Here is an 18430-nt window from a genome sequence, read left to right on the forward strand (position 1 = left end):
ACTGGATTTTGCATATGGTTAAACGTTCGGTTTAGTTTGCTTTACTAATTTTTTTATTTATTTTAGTTTCAATCGATGGAAAATTACATAGCCAAAAACATAATTCAAAAACATATTTTGTGAATAAAATAATATCTTAAATCAAATAATAAAAATATATTACATTTATTGTCACTTAATTTTTTACTAAGTATAATTATTTTATTAAATAAAAAACTTTTTATATTTCACTTAATTTAGCCAAACACATAGAAAGAACCATTTTTATTAGTTTATAAAATCAGTTATAGGCAAAACATTGACTATCCATTTAGGTAAGGGCTGTTCCTTTCGGGTATCTTTTTTTTTTTTTGAAATTGGGCACTGCTTGAATATTATAAATTTATGTATGGATTTTGAGTTGCGTCCTTCTGGATCTGGATGAGTACGGTTTTGATGCATAAGAACTTAAATATATCTAAATAACAAATGTATCTGAAACATGTTCGAATATTTGTACTAAAGAACCTAAATATATCTAAATAACAAATGTATCTAAAATATTTAACATTAATTATAAAAAACAAATCTATATATATAAAAAATTGTCTGTCTCTCTCCTAGGCCATCCAGCTGGAAACTAGCTCTCTGAAGGACTGACACGTGTCCGCTTTTTCTGAAACGTGCCGTTTCATTTAAAAATAGACTGAAATATTTTGGGTTTTGTGTTAATCTTCAAAATCAGAGCCCAAAATTGAGCGGCCCTTTAGTTTTCATCTCCTTCACGCCGTATTCTTCTTCGATAACCCAAAAAAATTTCTTCAGCGTTCTCCCACACCTTAGATAGTGTTTCGAGGGATTTGGATGACGAAATCGAGATGAAGAATCTCTTTGTTTATCTCCACTCGCGTCCTTTAGTCTTCTAATCTACTTAACCGAAGCCGTCGGAGTTACAGATCCAACGTCGTTATCGCATTCTTAATTCCATATACCAGTGTTTTAGAAGGTTTCAAGGTAGTCACAAGTAACAATCTTTTCTTTTAATTCTGCAATTCGTTATTTTTTTTTTCTAAATAGAGTGATTCTAATTGCAGAAGCTCCACAGTCTCACAAAGTTGGTATGATATTATTTGGAGGATTTTTTTCACAAGACTAAAACAGCTGAGGCTTTTTAACCGGAAGCTGAGGCTTTACTCTATTTCTCCTTGCTAGGAACCTCACAACCAGTGACTTAGTAAAAGATCACCTGCGTTACTTGGTAAGTCTCTTTAAGCAATAACTCCCATTGATTGATGCAAGTGATATGTGAACCACAATTTGTATATGTTCAGATGGGTGGAAGAACAAGTGTTGAAGAAGAGGTTCTCTGCCAATTCACCTTCCCTGAGAGAGCAGGTGCTCTAATGAACTTCTTGGACTCTTTCAGTCCACGTTGGAACATTTTTATTAATATAATTACGCATATTGTTGTAGGCTTCTCCTTCGTTGGTGATATCGACACTTCGGCTCCATTCGAGTCAGTGAGAGAACGAATCTTTGCAAGACGACCGAAGATCTCGCTGCTATACGCGAGTCCGTCGAGTTACTAAACAAGAGAATTGAAGAGGAGCGAGCCGCGCTCGAGAAGAAACGAGAGAGGTTATACTCTGAAAACGCGGCAGAGATCTCAAAGGAGATTCAGAGACTAAGTGATGATGCGTTGGAGTTTAGTAAAACAGAGGAGGAAGCGCGTTTTGCGGTTGCTAAAGCTGTGTGTGAGATCGAACGGACGGGGAGCAAGATCAAAGCTGCTGAGATGTGTTTGGTCGCTGCTAGGAAGATGAAGGAAGCTGCTAGAGCGGCTGAAACAGTTGCAATAACTGAAATCCAAGATGTCACTAGGAGAAGAAGAACAAGAGAGACGTTGCAGGAGGAGATTCTTGAGAAGATAGAAAAAAACGGCTCAAGAGATTAGAAGTAGCAGGAGGACTATTGAGGAAGGTCTAGAGAGAGTGAACTCCGCAAAAATGGAAGCAGAAGAAGAAGAGGAGACGCAATGGCAGTGGTCAGAACGTAGGAGGAGATCATCATCATCTTACAAGGGCAAGTACACGAACAGGAGAGAGACGGTTCTGATGGATGTAAACGGTCTGGATATGATGATGAATGGAGACGGGACAGCGTCTTCAGTTGCTGTCTTGAAACCAGCGATGTCTATTGGGCAGATACTGGGCAGGAAGCTACTTCTTGCGAATGAATCAGCGATGATGATAAACGGAAGAGTGTCCTTGGGTCAGATTCTTTGAAAGACTAATGTGAAAGAAAGAAATGGTAAAGGGAAGGAAAAGGAGAAGAGGGTCAATGGGAAGAGGAAGAGGTTCGGATTGGCTATCTGTGATGTTGAACAAAGAGCAAGAAGAACAAGAAAAAGAAGATAGCTTTGAATTTAAACTAATGAAGCGAGTGACTGACTTATTTGAAAATGGTTAAATCTCTTATCTTAGGAACTGTTATGCGTTTGTGTGTGTTAAGAAATTGTGGTTTGACAGTGCTCTTCCATTGTTGAGGTGCGCTCAGATGAGAAACTGTTAAAGCAACAGTATCACTGGAACATGTTTTGCATTGGAGAGTGTGAGAGAGATGGGAAAAACTATTTCTGCAGTTCAAATTGTCACATTAGAGGTCGACAGTCTCTTTGTACTGGATTTTGTTTTGCAAAAAATAAGTTGTTGGTTCAAAGTTTCTGTGAATGTCGGGATGAAAGTTGTGGTGGAGTCTGACATGACTGATAAGCTTCTCATGAGGCAGTTGCTCAAATTCGATGGCATGAGACAGAAGGGGAAGCTGGAGTACATCGAAAGGCACATGGCTCTGCTTTATAATCAACGGTGGTGTATCAGTCGACGCCATTAACAACAAATCCAAATCAAATATTCTGAAGAAAGTGAGGAAAGAGGAGAAGAAGCCAGGGTTAAATTTGAAGGAGATTTTTTTTTCCAAAAAATGGCATTTAGGTTCGGACACTAAGGGGGTGACTGGTTTTCCCGCTACCACCCGCAAACGCAGCTTTTGCGGTTGGTAGCGGTTGTCGGCGTTTGCAACAATCACTCAAATCGCTCTAAACCGCTTCAAACCGCTCCGAATCTCATAAATTCAAAAGCTGGCTCCAGCTAGCGTTTGCGCTTGCGGGCGGTTGCGGGAGGGTAAATTTTTTTTTCGTTTTTTAAAAATAATATATATACAAAAGTAAAAATATTTAATAAAAAATAACTGAAATTATGAAAATATTAAAATATATCTATTATATTTTAATTAATATTATAAAATTTTATAATAAAAACATTTTCAATAAATTTTCAAAAATTAAAATTATAACTTTCTAAATATAAATTTTATATTTATTATAATTTTATGATTTTTGATATTTTTATAAGTATATTAAATGTAAATATTGTTAATTTATTATTTGACAGTTACCGCATTTGGTAGTTAACCAGTCATAAGTCACCCGCAAACGCACTAATTTTTAACCGCAGTACCAGTCGTACAAATCTCTTAAAACCATTAGAAACCGCAACCGCCCGCATCCACAAACTCCCGCAACCGCAACCGCAACCGCTGCGTTTGAACCAGTCAGACCCAACACAATAGGAATGTCACTAATAGATGAAAAACCATATCCATATGTATCATGTGCTTATGAGTTATGAGTAATGAGGATTTGGGATGATTTGCTATGGTAAATTTTCACTGGGATTCAATTTATATTTTCAGTTAATGTTATTGTTAGTCTTTGAATATGATACATCTGGATGTCACACGTTAATGTCTAATAGAACAAACATTCTGACAGATAGAAAACATTTGGTCAGGTTGATCCTCTCACTCAACAAAAAATATCTCTGGCGATCTCTTTCTATTAGAAATAACCTCGCCGAAACTAACCAGCATAGCAACACTTTTTGCAGTAACTTTACCAAAACATTGACCCAGTAGAGACTCAACATTGTCCAGTATTTCAACACAAAACAAAGTTATTTCTTATTGCAACAAGAAAAATACTAATCGGTATTTAACTTCAACGAAGATTGTAAACTTCAACCATGCATGATCCAAAAAAAAACTGGATTGTTTTGACTTCAGAAACGCATTGCGTATATTGAATACAACGAATCTAAAAAATTTGCAGAGAAAGACTCATCAAGTGGTAATTGACACAACAGAACAACACACATGATGCCCAAATGACAAATATATATATATTAAATCATTTAAGTTAGAATTACACTGTATATAAAAATTTGCAGTCAAAATATTATCAAACAAAGTTAAATATATTTACTGTTGCACAAAAGAAAAAAAAAGAGAAATTGCATCGTACACACAAGACTTATAGGATAATTAGGCTAATGCACTATTTACATTATCGAGGATGTCAGAAGGTGTTAGTTTTACATTTTTAACCTTGCTCACTTCATATCCACATCAACCGGTTACCTTTTGTTCTTGTAATTTACTTTATTTATTTATTTTTGATAACCCAACAATCTCATGTGTCAGGCAAGTGGAATTTTTTTAGTTATCGAAAAAATATACTGAGGCACAGCATAACATTATACTGAGGCACAACATTATCAGAATGTTGAAGCGATTTCGCTCCAAGCCACCACAGGGTTCTCATCTCCTCTGTGACATTACAACGTTCTCTGCCGCTACTGGCTCTGTTCACCGTCGAAGCCATCTCCAATTATCGAGCTATCCTCCTTCACGAATCAGTTATGGCAAGACCAATCCCGGGCTCCAATTATTGTCGCACTGTAACGGACTCACCGTTGTCCACGTTTAAGCCAAGCTCGGATCTCTTCCAATGGTGATTTCACAGATTATTGCAAAACAGGTCCCTGGGCTTCTAGTTATTTTCATATTGGCCCACGACTTTGTAAATTGCAGACACATCCTCAATTCAGCCCTTTAACTTCTCGATTGTGACAATTTAGCCCAGGCAAAAGTTCTGAATTTGCCGCATTGGTCCCTGCATTCTTGAAATCTTTTGTTTCCTGGTTAATAATCTGTTAATAATTTGTTTAGCATATATTTATCAAGGGCATAACATATCAACTATGTCCTTACTTGCATTGTTGTCTACTCAACTACAGGTACCACTACGGCAGATGCGTTAAACAATATCCAGCACGCCTTGCGTTTTGCTAATCAAGATGTTGCACAAGCTGGAAATGTAAGTATAACCTAAACACTTCATCAAAATCCTGCTCTTTTTGCTGTTACATTTCCTAACTCATATAATTGTCTTAGGTGGTTAGCAAACATACCATTTTAGCCAAATTTATGGTTTTTTGTTCGCACGTTAGCAATATATAGTTGTAAATTGCAGGCCACCAATAAACTTAGCCTAGTTTTCATCTAAGTTAACAAAACAATGTTTTCGGTTGGACAGCTACTGGATTATTTGCTCTAGTTATTAGTCTTTCGTTAGAGTAAACGTAACCAGGAAGACTAATCTGACCATTTTCAACACAATTCTCCTCTTTTTGTTTTCACATTTTTGCAATACATATAGCTGTCTTAGGTCCCGTTGTCGGATGCTTTGGATGCTGAAGAATCCAACCCGTCTCCTAGTCCTAGGAACACATCTCTCAGGACGGACGGGATGATCACCAAAAAACTGCATCCATTTCAGAAATGTTTCCCTACCTACTGAGACAAGCCGGGAAACAACCATGTCCTAAAGATTTGAAGGCCCTAGCCATTGAAAGACCATGTATCGTCCCCCCCAGAACCACAACCATTTTGATTCTGGTATCACCTATATTCTACTAATTCAAGACCATGCGGTTTCTGGTAGTGATGTCTGCAAATGCATCACTCTCGATGTCCTTGACCTTGAGGTCGGAAGAACTGCAGTCATGAAGATAATGGTTCAAGTCCTATGGTTCTAGCCACCCAACCTCTGCCTACTGTTATATCTACGTTACTTTTGGTGTTGTTTTGGGTGGGTATCACCCTTTTATGTCTTATGTGTTCCTTCGTTTTAATGTATAATAAAAACTTTTTTAACTACCAAGTCTTGCGTGTATCGTTGTATAAAATGTCTTAGTCAGTCACCTCGATTCTTAAACTAAGACAGAAACCTGCACAGTAAACGTGTTAAACGGTAACTAGAATGTTTAGCCTCTTATTGAATTAGTTAACATGCTAACATAAATTTATAAAAAAAAACTTTCGCCACTCTGCCAACCTATTTACTATTTAACACACATATATTTTGGATTAGTGCAAATATATTTTTTGGCTTTTAGCAGCTGTTGTTAACCCTACACACACAGAGTCACCCGGTTAATAATCTGTTTAGTGTATATTTACATCATAAAACATGCTAAAATCCTAAATCAATTTCCATAACTATCTTTAGCAACATAAACTTTATTTTAACCCAACCTGTGTTTTTGTTCCCTAGCTAAATACAAACCACCAAACTCTTTATAAGGCCAATCTAACGAGTCGCTAAATTTTCTTGAATACCATTGTCGGATATAAAGGGTTATATCATAGAGTTTGCGAGTTATATTCGAACTCGACGTGGGTTGCGAGCTCATCAAAAAGTTCATCCTTTTGAAGTTTCAAATGTTTTAAATCTCATGTTGGATGATAGATCCATGAATTTGATGCATAAACAACAAGAAAAGCTTATAAAATTTGTGGATTTTGATAAAGATATGCGTTGCAGAAAACAAGTTGCAAAAACCCTTAATAAAAGGTGTAGAAGAAGATGATAGAACCATAATTATGCCACTCATTTAAGAAACATACAAACATAATTTAAAACACGCCACTTTGGTTTCGAACTCGGCGTAGGATGAGCAAATCCAAGCCCATTTACCAACAGACAACATTATTTTGTTTGTTATTCATCTAAGTTCGTATATATATATATCATTTATGACAATAATTTTTACAATAATTTTTTTTATCTTACTTCACATAACAAGAACATCATTTACGACAATAATTCTTATCAAACAAAGAGGATCAGATACCCGTTAAAATACTTCATATCCGTACAACCTTTTGAAAATTCTTACCATTACTGCATCCTTACAAGCTACGATAGAGTGTAGCCCACTAAAACATAAAACAGTTGCTAAACTTTACCCTAACCGATCATGTCACTAGCACAACCCGCAAACTGAAGAACTTGAAGAAAAGAAAAACAATCCATTTCATTAACTACCCAAGCCCCACTCTGTCACAAACTTTCAACACCCACCGTCCGTGCTACTTCCTTTAGAGGAAGTCTCCGTTGCCCTCTTGCCAGCCTTGCTAGTCCCAACTCCCTTCACTGCGCAGCAAATAGCTAACTTCATCATTTGTTGCAGAGTATTATCACAGGCGTTTGCCTCATTTCCAACTGCTTTACCCCTCACAACGTCTACCGTAGCTGCTAATCCTAGTCCCTTAGCAACCCCATCTCTGCAAAACAGTCACTTATTATAAATAAACTATTATTAGCCATCAGTTTCAAGACATCTACTTATTACGTTTTAAAACATGACTTATTATTTGCTAACTTATTTATTATGTAACACACTTATGTTTTGTACGAGTGCAAATTTATTTTTGGCTTGTCAATAACCGGTTTAGCGTTTTAAACAATCTTTTGTTATACTTGATAAAAACTCTTGAGTATATATAGCAACTACATTTAGCAACTCATTATTTTTTTTAGCCGATACTTTATAATTTTTTCCTCGCTAACATTAACCCAAATCATTAAAAAAAAAAGAACAAGCTAACCTGTCGCTAAATTTGCTTGATTTCCATCCACCATCTCATCATCATCGTCATCCAGCTCCATTATCTCTCTAACTGGTGGATTGCTACGATTTCGGTTTGCCAGAAAGTTGTCCGCGTAAGCCATCTCTAATGAAACTCGGTGGAAAAGGAGCATCCCTTCCTCTGGAAAGATGGCATTCATAACCCGTTCAGATTGGGCTGCACGATCACCAATAACAAGATCTGTACTATCAATTTCAAACTTTGTTCAAGGTCACCAAAGTCCACCGCAAACTTAAAAAAACAAAAAAAAACACTTATTTGCTTACAAACTCACTCTCATACGCGGTTCTTCAATCTCCATTGATCTTCAAACTTGAAGCTTCATGTACCAATTCAAGCAGACTCTTCTCGATCGCCAACCTCTCACAAGCTTCAGTCTCCCTCAACACTCAGATGGAACGCACCCACGTCCTCGGCGTAGCTCTAACCCGAAGAACTTGTCTCCATTCACTAAGGATTACGGAAAAGCGAGCACGATATTACCCAACTAGAATGGTGATTTCGATAGGAGTTGGATCAGTTGGAATGAATGGAACACCAGAGAGCTACTCATCATAACTCCGATTTCTAATCAGAAAAATGACAATCCGATTAAACCTAATCGGAAACTTTATTTAATCAACTCAATATGAGTTCAGCAAAAAAAAACGATTCGATTTGAGTTGAAAACACAACAAAATCGATCATATATATGACCGAATATTTACAAAACAAAAAAAATCTCTTCTCCTCTAGAAAATTCCACTCCTGCAAAAAATAAGGATGAGAGAACATGAGATAATTTTCTCTTTCTAAAAGAGGAGAGAGAAATTTTTAGATTTTTATGATTTTTTATATTTTCCTTTTAGCTTCTGACCTATTATAACCGGTTGTATCGTGAATATCCTTTTGTGAAGAGAAGGACAATTTTGTCATTTCCTCTATGTTGGATCATTTCGAAAGCCCACAGTTTTTGTTTCATAGGCATTTTCCTAATTTGTTACTTCTTACAGGATATTGGCCCAATTCACCCAAAAAAAAAAGTTAAATATATTGAATAAAACCTTAAGGATGTGTATATTGCAGATCTGTGATACATATTTTCCAGTCTCAGAAATGGTTACTAACATCTTTTAATGAATTAATAGTATAACACATAATGTATCTTCAAACCGTTATATAATTATATATAACACTTAATTTTAATATATCAAATTACAAATGTGTTTCATTATGCTTTTATACACAAAATAGTGAAAATGTAATAATGAAATATATACTAAAATAAAAAAATATTTTAGGACCAATGCATTTTTGTTTTAAGATGAAAAAAATAATAATTCTACACAATAAAAGAATAAGCTTTATTCAAAAAAAAGAATAAGCTAACAGAAAACAAATTCAATTAAAATATACACCAAATTTAAAACATACCAAAACACCATATTGGTTAATTACTCTTACAATTAAAAATTAACGACATACAATTTCTTAGTCACGGTCGTGAAAATATTTCTAACAAAAATACGATTCTAAAATAATGAATAACCTAATTGTAAACAATACAAAAAAATTGTAAAAACCTTAAAATAATTTTCAACAATATAAAAAATAATTTTAAAATAACAATGTATTGTACAAAACAAATATTCGGTGCAAACTACAAAAATTATGATAAACTAACAAAATATTATAAAACAGAAAATAAATTAATTTTAAAATAATTTTAAAAAGTAATTTAGAAACCAAATATTTTAAATATAATAAATAAAACTAACTATTAAAATAATTGAAAATTCTATTTATATATCAATGAAATTGTAATTCATTTCTTTTAGTATTAAGATAAATATACTGTAATAAAAATAACAAAATATACGTTGTGAAATTTAAGATTAATTTAAATTAAAATAAATAAAATATTTTGAAATATTTACTAGAACTGATGATAAATTTATGCAATTCTTTCATATACTAACCCGCCCGTAGGGCGGACCGACCCTAGTAACAATTATAAAAATGTAAAAATCAATACTAACAGAGATCCACGGATCAATCTCTAATAGTTATTAAAGAATATAATATAATAAGTCTAGTAGGTCATCGCTTGACCCTACTCAGATGGAAAAAGCAAATATTTTGGTGGAGATAAAGTTGGATACGCCTTTCCAGAAAAGAGTAGCTGGCTGTCAAGGAGAATTGTGGAACAGTGACAATGGTTGATGTGATCTATTGGTGGCTTCCTTCTAAATATAATAACTGTGGTCAACACTATTTCTTTTTTATTTAACTATAGTGTCGGACGACCGAGGTCAGCTAAACCTAGATAAAAAACTGTATCCAAAGATCTAAACCGGAAACAAACCAAAATACCTGAAATTGAAATCGGAGTGAAACCCTTAAATACCTAAATTGCTTATATATTTCAATATTTGAAATAACCGAACTAGAACCGATAAACTAAAACCGAACCGAAAAATTGAACGGGTATACAAATATATAAAATATTAATTATACATATAAAACATAACTAAATATATATATTTTAAATTTATTAGTCTATTAAATTATCTAAAAATATTTTAAAAACTAAATTATTATAAAATATCCGAACTATCTAAAAGTATCCAAAAATATCCAGATTTTGTTGTGGAGTAATATACTAGTTGAATAAAATATTCTATCATTTTTATTACTAATTGTATAATAAATTATAAAAGTTATATTGTATAAAGTGTTTAGTGAATTTTTAAAAAAAATTATAACATTGGTATGATATACTTTACGGTCTATGTTACTAACTTTTCTTTGGTCCATCTCCATCTATGTCATGTTTTTTCTTTTTGTAAAATTCCAGCAATGTCGTATTTTGTCTTAAACTCTCACGACAAGAATGCCCTCGTCGCATTTTATCTCGAATCTTGTGATTTGTTCCCTCTTTCGCAATTGCTACACATGTTCCTTGATTTTCCATGTGAACTCACTGGTTTGGATTCCCCCAATAATGAGCCATCGTAATGCATTTGACGCTCAAAAAATATATTAGTAAGAGATACTTCACTGTCATGCTTTTTAAAAGTACATTTGCACCCAAAAGCAAAATAATAGAGTGGTATACTAAAAATAGCAATGAAAGCAAACCAAAATCATTTGCCAGTTTTGGACAACTTCGCCTTTAGCTTTAAGTGAAGTATCATGTAGCATGTGATTGTTGTCTATGTACAATTATTATATAGTCATCTAATCTAATATATTAAAATAGAATTTATGGTTTTAAAATTTGGATTTAGAAATTATTTTTTTTTAGTCAGCAACATAACAAATTTATATAGGCTCTGTAAACCAAACTGGTAGCTCCCCATCCATTTAAAAATTGTTAAAACGCCAATTTAAAATATTGATATTCATATAAAATAATAACATGTTATCAGCAGAAATCAAGTTTAAATAAAGAAAAAATAAAAAAATTGAAAGCTCTATTTTGTAAAATTTACAGATTTTATGTTTACATAATTCTCATTCACTTATATAATTAATTTTTATTTAAACACTTTCATTACCTAATCCACACGTTTCCTAATTGCTTCTTAGTGTCTCCACTCTCCACCACTTAGAGAAACATCATTAGCTAGTAAATTTAGTAATATTCTTATGTATCGTATCATTGGACTTGTAATCCAAGTGATGAAACAAGACTTGTTATTAACCTTGATGGAAGACGCGTCATCAGTTACGACATTATCACTTGGCCCATTAAACATCTAATACCAAACTAATCAGTCTTCTGATGACATTATCTCTAGACTAGTGGTTACTATATATATCTCTCTTTTGCGGCATTTCTTGTCACTGCTAATCACGGAAACAAAAAAGATGGATAAAAGATGGAGTCTTCAAGGTATGACTGCTCTTGTAACCGGTGGAGCCGCAGGAATAGGGTTTGTCTTACTTTCTCTTTATCATGTTTGTAACCGAAGGTTCTTCTTCTGTCAAAATTTTAAAGAACTTGAATTTGTGGAATGTTTAGGTATGCCATAGTAGAGGAGTTAGCTAGCTTTGGGGCCAAAGTCCATGTATGCGACATATCTGAAACTTTGCTCAATCAAAGTTTAAGCGAATGGGGAAAGAAAGGTTTTAAAGTGAGTGGCTCAGTCTGTGATGTAACCTCACGTCCCGAGAGAGAAACTTTGATACAAAAAGTCTCCTCGTTATTTGATGGAAAACTCAACATTCTTGTAAGCATATTAATCATTAATATAGAAAGAACTAAGCATAATTCGTTTAAAAGAAATTGTGACAAAAAATCATTTGCTGTGTAACATAGGTGAACAATGTGGGTGTACTTCGAGGAAAGCCAACAACAGAATATGGGGCAGATGACTTTGCTTTCCATATCTCAACAAATTTGGAATCTGCTTACCATTTTTGCCAGCTTTCGCACCTTCTCCTAAAGGCTTCAGGCTATGGAAGCATCGTTTTCATCTCCTCTGTTTCAGGGGCTGTGTCGATTAACGGTGCATCCATTTATAGTCTAACGAAAGGTAATACTGACTAACCAACAAGGATTTTATGTTTCTTTGTTTTGTTGACTCCTGAGTCCTAATACAAAATCTTATTACAGGAGCTCTGAATCAGCTAGCTAGGAATTTAGCATGTGAATGGGCAAAAGACGGCATACGAGCCAACGCTGTTGCACCTAATATCATCAAGACTCCTCAGGCTCAACCTGTAATGAAAAAGAAGAAGAAATTTTACATTATTTTTTCGTATTTGTGAAAACAACTTCCATTCCTCTAATCATCTCTCCATTTTTGTTTCTGGAAGTATCTTGAGGACGTCAGCTTCAGGGAAGGACTGTTCGGTAGAACTCCACTTGGTCGAGCTGGAGAGCCTAATGAGGTTGCAGCACTAGTGGTTTTCTTGTGTCTACCTGCAGCTTCATATATAACAGGTCAAACCATTTGCGCCGATGGAGGCCTCACGGTTAACGGTTTCTCGTATCAACCACAGGCTTGAAAATTGTCTTGTCATGTTTTGTGACTGTAATATTTTCTTTTGAATAAAAAAACTCACGATATGAGGGTGTGCACGAACACATAAGCGAATTCACAATTCCATTCTGGAGATTCTAATCAGATTTGATTACACCAATACATTGCAGCAATGTCTCTCTCAGATATCAAAATGCTATATTGAATCATCTGTTTCTACTAAAACAAAATAGATTCTTAACTGAACATATAATCAGGGGAAACAAAATTTTGGAATGATCACGCTGATTCTTTGGAAACACTTGGTCCTTTCAGTGTTTTTGCTTTGAAACAGAGAGGCATAATTCACAAGATTCCAATTTGCCTTTATGTAGATAAGCTTCTTTATACTGAACATTCAATCCTAGTAACATCTGATCTCCATACGAAGCTCTAAATATCATACGATATTTAGTTGGGTATAAGTTCGCACATTTTGTTTTTGTTATCTTAAATGTTCCCTATCAAGTAGTGTCTATATATGTTATGTCTGCTACTCACAGGGAAAAAATGGTGACAGATGGAGTCTTGAAGGTGTGATTGCTCTTGAAACTGATGGAGGGAGCCCTTAGACCATCTCCAATGGTTTATTCTATAATAGAATTGTGATATATTCTAATGATAATCTATTTTAGAGTGAAAAATAGAATGATGAAAAAAACAAAAACAACTTGCTCTGTATATAAGTGTTCAAAAAATAAAACTTGCTCTATATAGTAAACCCATTTTTTACTCTACTATAGAGTGAAAAATAGAGTGAAAAATAGAGCAAGTTGATTTCACTTGTTAAATAAGCAAGTTGATGTCATTTGCAAGTTGTGAAATAAGCAAGTTGATTTCATTTGTTAATTTTATGCTTTGATGTTCTTTGTTAAAGACGATGCCCTTAGAAGTCGTACCATCTCGCTCGCCATGAGAGTGTAAATAAGATTGTACTTCAAATCTTTGTTCATTGTTCCTTACTGAAAAACTCCTTTTGTTCAAAATAAGTAAACAACAGAATATGTGGCAGCAATTTTGCTTTCCATAAAAGAAAAAAAAATTGCTTTTCATATGTCAACAAACTTGGAAGCTGCTTTCCATTTTCACCACTTCAAATCCTCTCCTAAAGGCTTCATGATATGGAAGCATTATCTTCATTTCCTATGTGGCGTGTCAGTTGACTTCAGGATATTGTAACCAATGTACTAGTAGATGCAGGGGAAAACGGCAAATTCCACCATAAACTTAGTTCTTCCATTGTTTTCATACACGAACTTTTGAGTCAAGCCTAAAACATCCCCAACTAATGAAAATTTTAAATTTCCAACACAAAATATTTCAATGTGGTTAGTTCCTACATAACCGGAACTAATTTCGGTTTAATTGTTGACCATTGCTGACGTGTTTTGATTATTATTGACATGGGTTGCCACATATAACTGGTTAATTTTGATTTAAAGTCTATGTCAGTATCAGTGAAACTACGTCGTTTTATTTTTATTAAAACACAACAAATTTGTGTTTGGGCTGGTTCGAACCATCTACCAAGTTGATGATATAATTCAACTCAATCATTGAGCCTAGGCCTGGGCATTTTACCCGAACTCGATGATCCGACTCGAAACCGATCCGAAAATCCTGATACGATCCGAAGCCAACCGATCTTTTTATCCTATCAGGTCTTGTTATGAAGGATCCGAGGGTCTTAGACCTGATCCGAACCGAACCCGAGACCCGAGTGGGATACCCGAAAACTCAAAACTTCTAGTATATATCAGGTATATATGGGTGTTTCAGTTTATTTTTGGTATAATGCGTATTTATTTAAGTTTCAAATCTTAGTTTTTGGGTATGGTTTTGGATTTCAGATAAAAATTTAGATTTTCAAAAGTATACTTAGGATAATTAGATAAAATTTTAGATATTTTTCATGTTCTTGGATCATATTTTAGATAAAAAATTTCATATTTTTTGAGTTTTAAAATATTTTTAGGTATTTTCTATGTGTTTTAGGTATTTTTTTGGGTTGGACCCGACATAACCCGAACCGAACCCGATCCGTAACCGAACCGAATCCGAATTGACAACCTCTAATTGTCCTATTGGATCCAGCTATCTAAGACCCGACCCGGACCCAAGAAGACCCAAACCGACACCGAACCGAAAATTTCAAATTACCCTATCGGGTCCTAAACTCTTAGACCCAAAGGATGCGGACCCGCAACGACCCAATCCACCCGAGGACCCGAATGCCCAGGCCTAACTGAGCCACTTGCATCTTTTATGAATACGCATCTTAGTACTTAACTATACCGAGGTGAACCCATTACTCTATCTTCTTCGTCTCTTGAAATTTTTAGACAGATGTTCCAATTGCGCGAGTCCATAGTTACATTGCTCCTGACACAGTCACGTATTCAAACATGATTAAATGCCACTGCAAAACGGGTAAGATCGAAGAAGCACTTGAGAGGTTTAACAAGTTGAGGAAAAGCTATGTTATAATCACATAACTGGTGCACTCTCTAAGAAAGAATTGTTTGAAGCAACCATGGAATTTATTAAGCAACCATGGAATTTATTATGAAACTGTGTTAACATCTGTCTTGGGTTGCAGAGGCAAAAGGAAGATGAGAGAAATGGGCTGATTTTTAATTTGAGTTAAGTATTATTATGATGTGTCGTAAGCATTGATTTCGTATGTGGCTCACTGGTTAATTTTTATGATGTGTCGTAAACAACAAGTTGCGTTTGGGCTGGCTCTAACCCCCCGGCCAAGTAAACGAAAATAATGACCTCAACCAGTGAGCTTCAAACAATTCTTACGACACTTGTCGTAAGCAACTTGTCGTAAGCATTGATTTCGTATCGGTGAAACTACATTATTTTTTTCAATATTATTAATATTTTTACAATTTTTTTGTTAATTGAATAATTGTTGCTATCATGTTTATCATTGAATTTTTGAAGTAAAACTTACTATTAAATAAAATTTAAAATTCTATCTGGTCATGATTTAAAAAAAAAAGAAATTTTTTTAATTGTTTAGAAAAAAAAAATTCTTTTAGAAATTTCTTTTATTTAAGATTTTAGGAAAATAAGAAGTTATTTTCACATAATGGAAGATTTTACTGACTCATTCACAATCTAAATTTTTAATTGACACATATCACAATTATATCAGGTGAAATATTTGAAGTTACTTTTGGTTTATATTTTTAACACAAAATTATTAAAAAGTAAAGTTAGTTAATCAAAAGAAAAATAAGATTACTTTTACGTTATTATTTTATTTAGATTTTTAATAAGAAAATTAATTATTTTATTTCTTTTAGATTTTTTACAACTATTTTATTTTAAACAGAAAATTTCTTTTTAATTATTTATATATTTTTTGTTATACATATAAACACATATTTATCATATTCACACATACTCATGTATGACAATAACATCAAAATTTAAAATTATTCTAGCATCATAAGATGTAATAAGAATAATAAAAAGTTGAGTTGTATCAAGAAATTAAAAGAAAATACTCAGGTAATACTTTTCATGTAAAAGCTATTGTGTTTTGTAAAAATAATATGTGGAAGCTTAAACCTAAATATAGATGTGAAATATTTGTAGCTATTTTTTGTCATATTTTTTAACATACAATTATCTATTAAAAAGGAAAGTTATTTATTTATAAGAAAATATTAAGAGTACTTTTACAATTTTATTTTAATTCTGCCTTAAAAAAGTAATATTATTTATTTTAAAGTTAGTTTTTCTTCATATTTTTATTAAATAATTAATTGTACTTGTAAGATTTTACAATTCGTTTTTGTTTAACATTTGTTTCTTAAAAATTAATGTTTATCTTTTATAATTTTCTATCTTTAGTATCTTTTAAAACCAACAGTATAATGAAAAATAATAATAACAATAATAATAGTAATAATAATAAGACTATTAAATAATATTTATAATTAATTTTTAAGAAAAATCGTTTTTATTATTTTAGTATATATATTTTTGATTATGATATAGTTTAATACATATCACATTTTTAAATATGGAACTATTATATGTCACAATCATGTTAATTAACAATTTTCAAAGACCAAGCTCAATATAATCTTTTGTAATTATATTTCCATTAAAAGTTTAGAAAGGAAAATTTATATTAAATAAATTGTTTTCAAATCTATTATTTAGGATTTTGAAAAGGGAAAATTTCTAAAACAAATACTACTAAATATCTTTTTAAAATCGTTTTTACTATTAAATTCTTTTTAAAAGTATTTTTTAAATTAATTTTTATTATCTTATTATATATATTTTAATAATTATATATTTAAACACATAATATTAGAAGAAAAAATAATATTAAATAATCTTTTGTAATAATCTTTTGATTAGGATTAAAAAAAGAAAATTACTATTAAATAATATATATAATAAGATTTTTAATAAAATACGCTTTTGTTAATATCTTAGTATATATACTTTTAATTATGAGATAGATTAACCCATGTCATAATCTTAAAAATATAATTGCTATGTGTCTCGATCATGTTAATTAGCAACTTTGAAGAACCAAGCTTTATATAATAAGATATTTAATTAAAAATCTTCCATAGGTTAGATTTTTTTTTGTAACTCAGAAATAATATCATCTAAAAGAATTAAAATAAATCATATCAACAAATTTAATAATAAATATATAGAAAAAAAAAAGAAATTTCCAAAATTTGTATTATTTTAGTTTAATATTTTGTCAATAAAATAATCCCGCACTTTGAAAGCGCAGATCAAAATCTAGTTGATTTTAAAATAATTTAAGTTAAACCAAACTAAACTGAATTCATACGTGGCAAGCCTTGTCAGTAATAGTCAAGCCACATCAGCAATGGTCAACAACTAAACCGAAATTATTTCCGGTTATGTAGGAATTAACCACATTGAAATATTTTATGTAGGAAATTTAAAATTTTGATTAGTTTGTGATGTCTTAGGCTTGATTCAAACGTTTGTGTTGAAAATAATGGAAGAGCTGAGTTCACGGTGGAATTGGCCGTTTACTTTTTTTTTTCCTATTCATGTTATGTTGATTTCTGTTACAAGAACTCGGAATCACATAACAAAATTGAAAGGTTCAAATGGTTCTTGGGACAAAATAGATGGCGGGATCAAGAGTGAAGCCGACTAACTATTATAACTTTATAAGACTAGATTAATCTCGATCACATCCAAATGATCATCATAAGGAGGTTCTCCTGTATGTTACCATGTGGGTTACAACAAACTTCGTCATCCTCGGATTGGAGATAAGAAAAACTCTCTTTGAAATAAACTTGGAAAAAATACAATGTCTAAACGGAATGAAAATATATTGAGGATTATGGGTTCATGTCTATAACAAACCATCAAATCTATATATATAAAAATATGTTCGTCTCCCTCTTGTGATGCTACGTCATCAAGTCGTGCGTTATGGAGTGACACGTGTTCCATTTTATATTTGGGGCCAAAATAAAACAAAAGGCTGTCAGGGTAATTGAATCCAGCACCTCCAGCACTGGTAATTTTTCTTAGAATCACTAGGCTAAAGTCACTTTTTATAAATATGTGGCCGCGAA

The 18430-nt window shown here is 32.8% G+C and overlaps 1 protein-coding gene and 1 pseudogene across 2 annotated transcripts; both read left to right on the forward strand.

Annotated features, from left to right (window-relative positions):
* The first annotated feature begins 1310 nt into the window (after positions 1-1310).
* LOC103864990 lies at positions 1311-2708 on the forward strand (annotated as a pseudogene).
* A 5025-nt stretch (positions 2709-7733) lies between these two features.
* Positions 7734-17015, forward strand: LOC103864961 (tropinone reductase homolog At2g29310). 2 transcript variants are annotated; one of them, XM_009142742.3, is made up of 5 exons: positions 7734-11729; positions 11819-12026; positions 12116-12332; positions 12413-12519; positions 12616-17015. In XM_009142742.3, the coding sequence occupies exons 1-5, from the start codon at positions 11665-11667 to the stop codon at positions 12805-12807; spliced, it is 789 nt and encodes a 262-aa protein (XP_009140990.1). In that variant the 5' UTR covers positions 7734-11664; the 3' UTR covers positions 12808-17015. The 2 variants fall into 2 exon arrangements, with proteins under 2 accessions (XP_009140990.1, XP_009140991.1); XM_009142743.3 differs by having other exon boundaries at positions 11676-11758.
* Positions 17016-18430: the final 1415 nt, after the last annotated feature.

This window comes from Brassica rapa, chromosome A04 (assembly GCF_000309985.2).
Source record: "Brassica rapa cultivar Chiifu-401-42 chromosome A04, CAAS_Brap_v3.01, whole genome shotgun sequence".
NCBI lineage: Eukaryota > Viridiplantae > Streptophyta > Magnoliopsida > Brassicales > Brassicaceae > Brassica > Brassica rapa.